This window comes from Buteo buteo, chromosome Z (assembly GCF_964188355.1).
Source record: "Buteo buteo chromosome Z, bButBut1.hap1.1, whole genome shotgun sequence".
Taxonomy (NCBI): Eukaryota; Metazoa; Chordata; class Aves; order Accipitriformes; family Accipitridae; genus Buteo; species Buteo buteo.
The window spans coordinates 18960420-18974270 of record NC_134204.1 but is presented as its reverse complement, the minus strand read 5'-3'; the positions used below and the strand labels follow the sequence as shown (position 1 = coordinate 18974270).

Sequence of the window (13851 nt, the reverse complement as noted above, 5' to 3'; positions counted from 1 at the left end):
CTTAGGAAACCTAGGAACCCATGTGATGCATTTTCTGCTTCCTTATTGCTCAAATCTCCAGTCCTTCCAGGATGCACAGCATCAGCTTCCTTGTCCTTGCAGGAGTCACTGGTAAGACTGATGCCCACCTCTTCTGGAAACTCAGATTAGGAGATTCTCCCTAGAAAGGCTTCATTTCAGCAAGACACACTTTTTTCTCAACCCTTGTATTTTAAGAGGTTGCTCCTCAGCTGTATTACCTGCCTCAAGAAGGAACTATCTCCAGATAGGTATTTCCTACATGCAAGAGTGTAAAAATGAGCTAACTCCAAGGGAAGCATTTAAAATTGTACCTTGGCTTAATGTGTATTTCCTTTAGTTCTTTTAAATTGGTTCACCTCCAAGAATAACTAATCCTCTTCTGGCAGTAGGTATTCCTTCATGCCTTGACTTGTGTATGAAATCGCATTTTCTCATACTCAGGAGATGCGCCTGAATTCAAACCCCTGTTTTACCTTGAGTTTTCCTTGAGTAACTCCATAGACTCCATGCCTGCCTTTTCTGAAGCATTGAGTTTCTGTTTGTATTTCTCAGCTAACCAAATCTGCTTGCACCACCTCAATTTCCTAGGAGGATGCTTAAGCTGCTGTGCTAGCCCCCCCAGCCAGATGCTCCTGTAGTCTCTGTGCCACTGCTAACTTGAGTAACAAACACTCTGCTTCTGCTGAAGTCTCATGCAACATGCTCAGGGAGCTGAAAGAACTTGCATTGCTGACTCAAATGCTTCTCAGCAATTAAAATAATCTGAAAAATTCTGCATGACTCCAGAATTGGTGCACCTAGCTGTGGTGAATGCAGGGCCTCCAAATACTGTGAAACTGTTGCTGCAAAGCAGGTTATTAAACTAATCTGTACTGTGGTCCCTATTGCAGCTCAGATCATCCTACACAGCCAGCAGTTCTTATAGTTATCGTGATCTTTGAATATTTATTTCCTGAATTCATTGTTGCTGTGCATTTTTAAGCAGCTTCCTCTTTTTCAAATTTCTGTCATTCTTTGAATAATTACTATTTATTTTCTATTAGTTTTATGTTTACAAATTTTGGAGGGCTTCAGAATCCAAAAGCATTTTTTCACTAAGAATTGGTGACCAAGTGCATCAAATGTAACTACATGTAGTTTATCCTATAAATTCAGTAATTGGGAAGCATAAACAAATCTTTTCTTTGATGCAAAGTAAAATATCCCATCTTGATCTGAGAGTCAAACCAGTGTATTTCTGTTTCAGTTCTAATTTAAGTTAAACTGTAACTGACATCATTCTTGTTTGGAACAGTGACAGACTAATTACTATTTCAGTGCATCCCAAACCATGAGGGGTTTCCAGGGCTGAAGATAAGAGGTTTCAAGCGCGTGATATGAAGATCAGTCTTTTTTGTCTGTCTCTCTCCCCCTGCCCGCCCAGCTGTCTCTCCTTACAAACTGCCCTTCCCAGGGTAAAGGATCCCTCTTGCAACAGCCCCAACTTGCCTTCCGCAGGGAGGGGAAAGAGCTGACGCCAGGAGGGAAGGGGTAGGTGTGAGCCAGAATCTCTGGGCGGGAGCATGGGAAAGCAGGGTGTGCTGCTCCCAATGCCAACACAGCAGCAACAAGGGGGAATCTTCCATGTGCCACCTCAGGTTTTAGTTCAAATCATTATCTCAAACTGCTATTAAGAGTTTATATTTTTGGTCCAGGTTCAGCAGATAAGTCCACAATTTTTATTTTTTTTCTTTTCTTTCCACCTTTGCTGAGAGTTTGAGCTGGGGCATATTTTTCTTTTTGTTGTTGTTCTTTTGTTTAGTTTTGATCACTTTAACCCCAGATTTGATCCAATGTCACTACATTTGAGCCCAGAGGCCCAACCTTATTATATAGTATATGCTAATTATATTATCAAAATCACAAGTGCTGTTTGTTTTTTATACCACTTTCATTCACGTAAGCATCTGTAACAGTTGTGCACAGGTAAATATGGATTCATGATTTCTTACTACATATGCCATCATTTTTCACATGTAAGCTTATTGGAAGAACATAAAATTCTGCTACTGTTGATGAAGCAGGAATTTCTTAGGACAATGAAAACAAAGTTTCACTGTCTTTTCAGTGGCCTTTCAAGACTGTTAGTATATTCAAATGCCTTGGCAAAACGACAGTGACTCTTTACATTATTCAGCATACCTTGTGAAGTGAATTTCTGCATCATATCGCAAAGAAATTGGTAAGATGACCTGGTTGTCCAATTCTTGCTCTTCCTTACTTTCACTGTTCATCAGAACACATTTAAGTTAGGTGTTACAATATGATTTTATACAAATGAGGTATTAATACCTAACTTGCTTTCATAAGATTATATACTTTACCTCAACGCACGAAAATTTAGAACTGCCACATTCTGAAGATTTTTCAGGTTAAAATCAAAACTAATATCAAAGGATACCTATGGAAGAGACAAGGAACACAAAGTAAATGAGTTGATGTTACAACATTCAAAGGACTTCCCAGTAGCAGCATAATTATTCACATGTGCAACAACCTAGAATTGCCTTGTGTATCTGAATTCTCCACTGATTTCTGTGTAATATTTCAGTAATTTCTAATACTCCAGAATTGCTTTGGTCTCACTTTCCCCTACAAATTGGCACTGTTACATAAACATGAGGTATTTGCTTTTTAAAATTGTGTCTAACTAGTTACAAGCTGCAACAAAAGGTGTTCGGGATTGCTTCAATTACAGGCTTTTGAACACTAGCACTAAAACAAGCTTTGTATTCACTCTTGTCTTCCATTTGTTCTAACAGGTCCACTTTGACCAATGCCATTAAAAGTTCAGAATAAACTTAACTTTTTATATGTAATTAGTGGTTGGTTTTTTTTTTTATTTTGCTCCCCTTCCCCCCCAGAACGTCATGTTTCTATTATTTCTAGCAAGTTTCTTATTGCTCCAGTCTGTGTTAGGGGCTGGAAGCCTCTTTCTGTTCTGCCCTTGAGGAATAGGAGATTAAGTTCCATAAAACCATGGATATCCCAAGATTTGTGGTGTATATGAGAAAAAAAAGATACACAATCTATCCTAGGGCTGTGTGGGCCACCCATCTCCTCTCAAAGCAATACTGTTTTCTTGGAGAGAAGAGATTCACAGAGCAGGCGAGGGAGCTACCCCAGGTTCATGCAGCAGGAGGGGTTTGACAGGAACCGTGCTCAGTTCCCAGGATGCTACACATGATGATGCTTTCTGCTTCTGCCTCCAGCCCTCACCCTCCAAGACTTACAAAGCTACAGTAGCATTTGAAAGCTGTGGATAGGGACAAATGTGCTTCAAGAGCCTTTTGTCCTTTAATCTGGCAGGGAGTCACAAAAGTTTAGTCCTTAGTTTGCTTCTTTTAATGCCTCTGAGATCCAAAGGGAAGTTAACTGTTGCCAAATCTAAGAAATCCTCACCAGCAGTAAATGCAGATTTAGGGGAAAAAAAACCAACAAAAAAGCTTTCGGGTATCATTCAAGGTTATTTAAACATGCTAGCTGTACCTGTTGTCCTGTTCTGAAAACAGGATAGCTTATTTGGCAAATGACTGTACTTTGTGCTGTTCCTGTCTGACATGAGACTTCAGTCCCATCACTCTGTAAAGGAAACAGACAGAAAAGTCATCTTAATATCAGGTTTTGATAAAGCAAAGAGAAGTTCCCAGTCTGTATCTTCAACAGGACATGTATGATGCTAAGGAGCAGCACAAATAGCTGTTATGGCAGTAATTCCTAGAGATGCAGCATAGGGCATAGCCAGGGCTAGGAGAGAGGTAAGAGAAAGGTGGGAAAAGGACCAGTCCCATGCGATTTCTTGTGAGCTGTGATGATCTTGTTAGAATTTTGTGCTGGGCTTGGAAGAAGGAATATAGGCTAGAGAGTACAGGTCACCTCCAGCATGAACTCCTACAGTGCTTTTTTACAGCATTTTTACAGAACTTTTTCAGACATATTTACATGACCTGACAGGTAGTTAAGTACTCCCACTGCAGCAGTTAGTGTGCAGAGGGGAACTATATTGTACTTTTTGTAGGGAAATCTAAAATAGACAAGAGTTTATTTACTACTTTGCAGAGCATCTTGTATGTCATCATCCTACATCAAAGACAAACTCATAGACTATAGCCAGTTATCATCACTTTGAAAATAATTCATTATAATGTACTGTCTTTTGTTACAAGCACTCCTAGCAGACATTTACCATTCATGAATTATGCTACCCAAAACCAGCACCCATACACTCTCAGCTTATGCTTTTCTTCCTGCTTTGAAGCAGGCACATTTTTGGTCAAAAGCTTCACTTCCAGGCTGAAATACTTTTAAGCAAATGGGCTTTTAAAGCAAAAGAAAAATCTAGCTCCAGTGTGGTCTTCTGGCATGAGTCGAATGAGCAATTTTGCTGCACAACAGGATGGGGAGGTAGAGGGGCACCCTCGGCACTGTGTGGAGTACTTCTGCCAGTTCATTGTTCAGGAAAATGCTTGGGGCAGTGATGAATGCTCCTACCCCTCCTCTGCCTTCAGTATAGGGATTGCTCTGGATTTCACCCCTAGGATTACCATGCACCTCTCCAGTAGCAGCCAGACCACATAAGCCAAGCACTGAAGTCTGGACTTCATCTTTCATGAATTGTTTGGGAGCAACAGCTGATATTATAGATTTACTGCATTCCCCAAAATAGTATGTATAATTCCTTTCTTTTAGCTTTTCTAAGACAAAATTCATTAGAAGAAGAGCTTCTGGTATAGCAATCATTTCAATCTGATTAACTGCCTAGCTGGAACATATGGCCTTGGCAGTAACAATTTTTCTAGATCCAAAGTCTGTGCTTTAAGGCCGCATCATCGATGCTGCATGCTTGATTTATCAAATACAAATTCCTTGTGGCACAGCAACTACATTCAGGCCTGTTGTTGGGAGTCATGCACAAGATGTGGGTGCCAAGGCCTAAAGTGAGGAAAAGATCACTGAAATACTGAGGTGAGGTCAAACTCAACAGGTTGCCAACTTTTATGCTGAGTTGGCAGTGACTCTCCTTGACCTAAATAAACTGATATGCCTAAGGGAATAATTCAGGTATCCAAGAAAATAAATTGGGAGAGAGGTTTGCACACACATTCCTTTCCTTTCTTTACTAGAAAGAAAAAAAAATAAATTCTCCGAGAACCTTGAAAATCAGTAGCAATAACAGAAACAGTGAGGTTGGGTATCTCATACCGGTAAAGACGATGAAGCAAAAAACAAATTGTCTGAAAATGTAGCCTGGATTCTGGTGTTATATGCATTTTCCTTTTTATTTCTCAATTTCACGTTGAATGTTAGTCTTCTGGTTTTGCTGCTGACAACAAACTGCTGTTTGCTGTTGGAAAATAAAGTCCATTGTTGTAAATAGAGGTACTAGAACAGCTGTGGATCATGAAATATGTTGCCTGTAGCCAACAACAAATAACAAGCACAGCAAGACATTTCCTACATTCTACGCATTTAAAGGCTCTGCTTTCTAAACCCTTTGCCATAAGAAATTCTGTGATGGTGTTCCTTAAAACCAAATGGAATTAGTGTCTTCTCAAAGTGCAGGACCCTGATTATTTATGGTCAAAGACAACTAGCTGAATTTTCAAGGGCTATACCCGGGTGGGAAGGTGGGCAGAGAGTAGGTGGCAGACCTGGATGGCAGCTCCAGGAAGAAGCAGCCCTGTCTCTCTGTGTACTGTGCACGGATGTGTATGTCTGCATATGGGCTTGGAATATATACTGCCCAAATGGCTGCTGTCAGCTCCCCAGTTGCACAGCCTGCTGCAGGATCCTCAGTGCTCCCTGTGGGAGGGACCAAGACAGCTGCTGCTGCTGCTGCCCTCCCAGTATGCTCCCTTTCCTGACAGCAGCCAACCAGACACGACTCTTCTGAATGCTCACTGTGTCCTCATCTGTAAGGCACCAAAATCAGGGTTTGTCTAAGCTGACAAGAGTCCTACTTCTGTATCTGTGTTCCTATCATATCTCTTTTTCCTTGATTAGTTATTTAGACAGAAATGCTATTGCTTTTTTATCCCTGCTATTTTTAAGCAGATGTTGAACTAGAAAGACATTCTCATCTAGAAATTCATCCAAAGCCTACATACAAACCAGCTGGTGAAAACTTAACACTCAACCCCAACAATTCCACTGATTCAGCTCTTACCCATCATCTGCCTTCCGCTGAACATTCAGAACAAGATCACAGATACAAAGTTCATCTTCACCACAGTCTTTAATAAAAGGAATCTACGAAAACCAAAAACATTTCCTGAATGACAGGGCTTAGCTTTAAAATTATCTGCAGACAGTAGAGAACAAACACCTTTGAGGTAAAGCACATTCTTAGTTTGTAGATAAGAAAATCCCCCTGAATGGCATTAAAAACTCTGACACATGAACAAGTTAACACTGAGTAACATGTTACTACATGTCAACTGATCTGTAAGAATGGTGCAGGCAGGTTATTGTTAACCCACAACAAATGTGATGTAATCAAAGGGGTTCCATCTGTCTTTTACGTACTCTTTTATTGTAGGATAAACTAACCTAAAAGAGTTCATGTTTGCCATCAACTAGAAGTTCATATCAACATGACTCAACCAACATGCTTGTTATGCTGTGGTGGCTGATATGTGTGTGTGTGTGTGTGTGTGTGTGAGCAAGCCCATGCTATACAGACAAATGTATAAAAGGAACCAGGGAACACACCCCCAGGTGCCTGTTTTCAGCCCAGTGACTTAACTAGAACACCAATTTTCATTTGCATGTACCTCTTTGGTGTTTGTGGGGGCCACACATTATGGATGTGTGTATAGAAATGCAATTTTTGATACTAAGTCTGCATACTTACACTATAGGCCACAGATGCAGGAGAATACATATCAAGGACAGGGCTGGAGCCAGGATTTGCAAGGCCAATGTCGATGCGGAGACTAAGTGAATTCACTGCATCAGAAGGTTCCTGTAAAAGACATGGTTCACATGATAGCTGTCAGCACAGCAAACAGGGTAAAACTGGTAATTCTCTTGTAAATTGAGAATGCATAGTAAAATTATACTTGTTCTAAACAAGAAGAAGTAACAGTACAAAGCTTCATTTCTTGACTGAAATTAATTTTGTGAGATTGCTTCATGTGGGCTCCTCTTGCTAAACAGCTTTTAGTGTCATTTCCATGATAAAACTCATTTTCCTAGGATTCCTGGAGACTCTATTCATCACAGTCACTTGTAGGGCTAAGGAACATGTGGATGCTCTGCAGCTGCAGAAGCTGGTCCTCAAAAGCCACCACCAGGTGACTTTCATTCTCACCTGGCTGCAGAAGTCAAATTCCTATTCCATTCTGACTTACCATCACAGAGAGCAGCTGGACCTGAGCAACATTAAAACACAATATCCCTCATGTCTCCTCTGTTTCTTTGTACTGGATGAATACTCTTCTAGCGCTATGGCTCATGGGTCCACAATGGCACTAAATGTGATGAGCAAGTCAAAGACATTTGCACGGCATTGCAAAGCAGGAATTGAAGTCCTCCACCTGACCTAGCATCATGCAGGCTGCTTAAGGCAACTCTCAGGGCTGTGTTTGGTCTTTGGTTCTAGAGAAAAATGGAGACTTGCTTATTTTTATTTTTTTCCTATGTGTATACCTAGGTCTAGCATGCACCTGAAGTCTGCCTGAAATGTTAGTTTGAGAAAAAACATTTGCATACATGTCTTAGTTCTTACAGAAGAATCTACTCAGAGGGAAATTAAAATCTATTGAAACTATGAACTATGGGCTCTGTGTTATGTCAGAGCTGAATTACATGATTAAGAACTACCTCTTCTATCCTAAAAACCTGTGCGGAATTTGACAGTTGCTTTGAAATCAGAACCTTACTAAGTGTTTTTCAGTTGTGGGGGATTTGAGAAACATGAATCATTGAGTACACCATGCATGAAATTCATCTTACAGACATAAAATCTATCAACATCGTTGTCTGATCATTTTTGTCACACAAGATTGCTTGCAATTGCACTTACCTGTACACTGAAGACATCATGAACACAATTCTCCTCGTGACGTACCACAAGATCCCTCTGCATGTACCTTTCATTATTTTCTTTGAACAATCCTCTAGAAGTCACTCTAGAGGACTGGAGATCTGCATCCAATGTTGCATTGTACTTTATAGCTACAAGAAGAATAAGAGTACATTTTTTGCTGAGTATGACTGCCCATGATCTCATTACCACACTCAACATTATAGAGTGACCAGGCTTTCCAAACCACACTACATATTTTACTTTGTTTGTAGCTTGCTAAACACAGAGCAGTCTCAAAATGAAAAAAGATTCTCTTCTGTTTTTCAAAGCAGTCAAACAGGTTTAAATCCTGACGTAAATTCTCATCTGCAGAGAGCACATTAAATGGCCATCAATCCAGTCTCCACTGCAGATGTCTGAGCCTGCAGCTCAGGCAAGAAGCCAGTCAGCAGGGCCAGGATTATGCTAGATAAAGGGGCCTTGCAACAATATCCCTGAACTCTGAGGACACTATAAAGAATCTGCATCTTCTCTTCAATCACATAATAATTTCTGTCCTCTTCATATTATGACTAATACACTGTGGAAGTTCACTGTTATTTTACAGCTCACAATCATGAGTTCCTAAAGGCACTATACATAGCACTGAAGCAATCCAACTGGTGTTATCCATGGCGTTTAATTAAATAGCTTCATGAGAGGCCAGTACTGGTCTCTGAAATATTTGGTGCTCTCCTGTCCTCTGGAAAGAAGAACTTCTCTCACTGACATCAGCACTGAGCCTATGGAAATTCTATTTTATTTTACTTTTTTTTCTGAAAAGAGAACAAAAGTCCGCAGTCTGCTGTTGAGACCAGCAGATTGAAAAGAATCACCTTCTCAGTAATGACATTTTATGGGATTTGTTGAACAGCAAGGATACAGCTCTCCTTTATACTGTTAATTCCTCACTTTTCAAAGATTATGGAGCCAGTGATGAAAGTAAGTCTTAAAAACACTTTCTCAAGCACTTAAGTTTTATACTGATTTTGCCTTTCTTGACGTTCTATCTAATATATCTTTAGAATTTCCACTACTCATTTTAATAATGGACTTTTGAAGAAATTAATATAAGACAAGTCATTGAAATACTCTTACCCACTTGATTATTTCTCTTAGCAGGTCTAAATGTAGCCTGAAAACATATTTTGACAGTTATTTCTGTGTTCTTGTTCAGCAGACTTATTTTCTCAGGTTTAAATGAGGCAATTATGGACACATTTGCAATGCTTCGTGACCTGAAAAATATTTTTAAAAGGTTACATGTGATTTTCAAGAGCACTGCGTAATGTAGAAGCTGTTGTCTATTACTATCTGTAAATGTAACATTGATTTTTTGGTTCCCAATGTAAACATTTTTTAATGGCACTGGTAAAATTATTTTTCTTTGCATATAAGTGAATTTGTTGATACAATAGCTTTCAGTAATGACAATAATTTATCATGTCGAATTAATGGGTAATCAATGTCTTTATACTAATGCTCTAATCCTTCCCTTAAGATTACAGAGAATGAAGCCCTTGTCCTGTTTTCCCAATAAGTAACCTTATTCTGCTCATTTAGCCAAGTTACTGAGCTCCTCTGGGAAGGCGAAGAAGGGTAATTCTTCATTTTAATTAACAATCTTATTTTGCAGAAAAACAACTTTCATGTAATTAATCAAGAGTCTGAAGAAGTTTCAAAGGAACCCTGCATGTAAAAACAAACACTTTAATCAAAAGTGAAACTCATTAATCAGACCAAATGCCAGAGTGAAAGAAGAATAAGCATCTTCATTAATCAAATCTAAATAAATTCTGGTACTCCAAGGAGCATAATTTTCTTTAATGAAATTCCTGCCAGCACCAGCAGCAGTTCTATTGTGGGTCAAAGGTCCAAAGTGACCATTCATTTTTAATAATCTTGTTTCATTATGAAATAAGTAGCAATTCAGTGATATTGTTCTTCATACAGTGGGGAGCCTCAGGCGAGAAGACAGGCGACAGGCAGGAGAGCAAGCTGCATTTTAATTTAGCTCCTCAAGCAAGTAGTGGAAAGTGAACAGTACTTAGGGAGGCAGAAGATTTGGGTTCTGTGAAGCCTTTCTTCTTTATTTTGTGAAAGTACTCAGATTGCTCTGGCAAAGGCCATATGCCAGAAAAGATGGGTTTCTTGCCAGAAATAAGTGTCAACTGTCTGCTGCTCTCTGTCCTTACCCTGCAGGACAACTCTCTCTCCCATATCAGCCTACCGGTCAGTAAAGGTCACGCAGGTTGTGTGGGAAGTGGTTTCATCTGTCTCAAGCTCAGCTACCAAAATTATACTGCGGCTACTGCTGTACAACCTGCTGTTACAAATACTCTCAAGCAAGGCCCATTCCCTGCTGCTGCCCATTCCTTCTGGACCACAGCAGCAGCAGGCAGGGGTGTCTCCTGGCCTTCCCCATCCCTGCCCAAGTCTCTCCTGGCAGCCCCCACCACCTGGCTTCCCCCTGCGTGCCCTGACTCTGCCCCCCATGCTGCCCTGGCTTTTGATGGTTTGATGATACATGCTTAAAAGAGGTTTAGTCTAATGCTGTTTTTCAGCTAGCTACGATAGCAGCAATGAGGCAATAAGTGTGTTAGCTCTGAACACATGGAATGAAAGAGCTTTTTGGTTTGTTTGTTTTAATGTTTAATTAACTAAATGCTCAACTTGCATCTGAATCATTAAGCGCTTCCTTTCTGAAAGAGTTTACCAACCATAGCAGAACCACATTTCCATCAGCACCAACTGATACATCAGTAATGTCATCATCATCTAAGTCTCTGTGGCCATCTACTGATCTTCCAAAGAACTGGAACCGTTGTCCAAAAGCAGAATCTGATCCTAAAATTTTCTGGGAAAGAGAGTTTGGTTATTGAGTTTGCCACAAGCGTGCTTAAGTCTGTATATAGCGGCCTAAGCAATAGATTTTCCCTGATGCTCCCTGTATATGCAAGGCATTGTTTAAACAAATTGCTTTTGTGGATGTTATCTCAGATGCTTTTAAGCACTTCTTCGTTCCCTGTTTGGGCAGACAATGGACTAGATTTTTCTGCCTTGGGAGTAGATCCACCAACTGAATGCTGTATGGCAGCTAGTACTTACTGGAAACTTTTTCCATCTCATACGGAGCAACTCAAAGAATAGGAAATTTAACAGGACTTCTAACAAATACTTTCTACAACCAGAAAGTCTGCATGGAAAGTGACGTTAAAATTGCCATTATGTTAGCATATAGGATATGCAAAGACCTTTCCTTTGAAAGTCTTTTCCTTTAATACTACATATTTATAATTTACAGAGCTGGGATTTAGCTAATCTTCATTCCTGTACATCAGTGCTAAAAACCTGAATAATGTGTGTCAAAAAATGCATAGGAAATGACTTCATATGCAGGCACCAAAAATTCTGAGAGGCTCAGACAGAGCATCTTGTAAGTCCTTTTCATCTATATACTTCAGTTATAAGCACTACAACATCAGCCAGGGTATGGTGACAGTTGAAATAAGGAGAGGCACAAAACTTGAAATAAGCCATGAGAATAACAGTACTCCTTTAAAAGGATGAAACAGTAGCCAATTAAAAGATAGAAAATCTTTCTGTTTTCCTCTAGCTGATCTAAAGGCACTGAGTACAGCATTATGCAACAAAATTATTTACCTGAGAATATTTGGTACGTATAGTCTTTTGAAATCCATTGTAAATGTAAATTGCTCCAGAGTTTTGGTTTTCCAGTGGTGCGCCTATTACAACATCATTAAAGCCATCCAAATCAATGTCTGCAAGTGTTGCGATTGCTGATCCAAAGCGAGCATTTTCTGACCCCTGTGGACCTTCCAAGAGTTCTTGTTGATCCAAAAGTCCCTTTTAAAAAGCAAAAAGAAGAAAAAGCAAAACCATAGTTATCATTGCACCAGACTACACTTAGGAGCAGTATCTATGTGCATTGTTTGTTGTTTCTGTTTTCCAGTACATTCCCCTTGGACTGCTCAACCCTGAATTCCTTCCCTATTGTATTGCCCATTCAGTTTGCATTATGTCTTAGAGTCTTGGCAAGCATTACACAGCAAAATCAAAGCATGCTATGCAAAGCACTAACAGCAAATATAACATATGTATGAAGCTTAAATGCTCTCACTGTCCTCATCTGACTGTTCCGAAAGTTTCACAATACATTGAAAAATACAGTTTCCAGTTTTGGATTACCAGTTTTTATGCAGAGGGAATGGAAATTATGTAACTGGACATAATTCTTTGAAACAGAAATGGAATTTCCTAACTAAACTAATGCAAAAAACATGTGTCCAAATGCTAAACTCCTGACCTCTCCAGTGCCAATGAAGAAAGAAAGATTGGAGATCTTTATAGTTAAATGATCACATTTACACTAGCTTAAATTCAACTCTCTGGCAAGTATCGTTCTCATCTTTAACCTCAGTTATCACACCGTGCTTAAAATTTTAGAAATACCAGCCAAGTTATTAAAAATGACCAGAAAAGTATTATTTGTGCAACATGGACAAGTTGCACAAATTCAGATTCTTAAAAAAAAAATTAAATCAGCCTTTCATTATTCTTAACTTTTTAATAATTTGAAACCTAACATTTGACAAAGACTAAAGGTTGTAAGGATGGTCTTCCAATTTATTCAGTTTTCAAAACATGAAAAAAAAATCCTTTCATTTTTCTTTTCTTCCATATTTTGTGTCTAATTCCACAGTCACAAAGGCCAATGTCAGCTGCCAGCAGTACCACTTCCAGCACCCCCATCTACCTTGAAATTGCCTTAGGGTACAGTTTCCTGTTGCTCCAGGATGATGACTGTGAGCAGCCACTGAAGAGGATGGATGTTCCCTCCTCTCTATTTATTTGATTGCAATTTACCTAGTGAAAAGGCCATGTTCTGTTTTCTCTGATGGACGGTAGGTATTAATTTACTTTGCATATCCAGACAGCCACTGATTGATTGAGAGACTGTTCAAAAGTGCCAGAGGCTTCAGAACTGTTAATATAGATATTCTGAAATCACCGACTACAGGTCTGAATGAAAAACACAGTCAAGAATTGGACACATAACATAGCTTCACTGAACAAAGGAGACAACATGAGTAATAGCAACCATGTAGTGTGAAAGTCTACAAAACAATGCAAAAAACTGGCAGAAGAGCATTTATTAGAACTGTTTTGGGAATACTGTTAGGTGTTGAACAGATTTGCCAAAGTCAAATCAGAAACAATAAATTAGCAAAAGCCTTGAGCTAAGTTTTTCAGTGAAATGGTCAACCTTCTGTTATATTTGTGTACATTGCCTAGTGTGATGCCTAGAACTAGGACCAGGGAGCCACCTAGAGCAGCAGGCCCCTAGTCACCAATAGTGCTTAGCAACTAACTTGCTTATTGACTCCATAGTGGTCTGTTCCAGCTGGCTTTATTCCCATATTACATTCACAAGCAGTTCTGGGGAAAGTTTGTGGCTGCTCCTGAAAAGCAGAATGGGCAAGATCGCACTGGGAAGGGCTCCGTCCGCAGTCCTCTAACCAGGCAGATTTGGCACTATTTACCCCTGCCCTTATGCCACACCCTGGGAAAAGGGCATGCTACGTTTCTCATTACAAAAACACCACTTGCAATATTTCTAACACTTTGAAAAAGATACACTAAATAGTGTCTTAGAGGCCCTGAAGAGATCCAGGGCCAAAGGCTTTTTAGCATGCATGTGG

At 39.6% G+C, this 13851-nt stretch overlaps 1 protein-coding gene across 1 annotated transcript in view; it reads right to left on the bottom strand.

Annotated features, from left to right (window-relative positions):
• ITGA2 (integrin subunit alpha 2) overlaps nt 1-13851 on the bottom strand; it is a 70869-nt gene that overhangs the window by 13207 nt on the left and 43811 nt on the right. Inside the window, exons 14-23 of the mRNA XM_075020786.1 lie at nt 11792-11995; nt 10849-10985; nt 9227-9366; nt 8087-8238; nt 6914-7024; nt 6227-6309; nt 5263-5404; nt 3550-3642; nt 2385-2461; nt 2203-2286 (exon numbers count right to left, since the gene is read on the bottom strand). Coding sequence (XP_074876887.1) covers nt 2203-2286; nt 2385-2461; nt 3550-3642; nt 5263-5404; nt 6227-6309; nt 6914-7024; nt 8087-8238; nt 9227-9366; nt 10849-10985; nt 11792-11995 — 1223 coding nt within the window. The remainder of the gene's footprint in view (nt 1-2202; nt 2287-2384; nt 2462-3549; nt 3643-5262; nt 5405-6226; nt 6310-6913; nt 7025-8086; nt 8239-9226; nt 9367-10848; nt 10986-11791; nt 11996-13851) is intronic.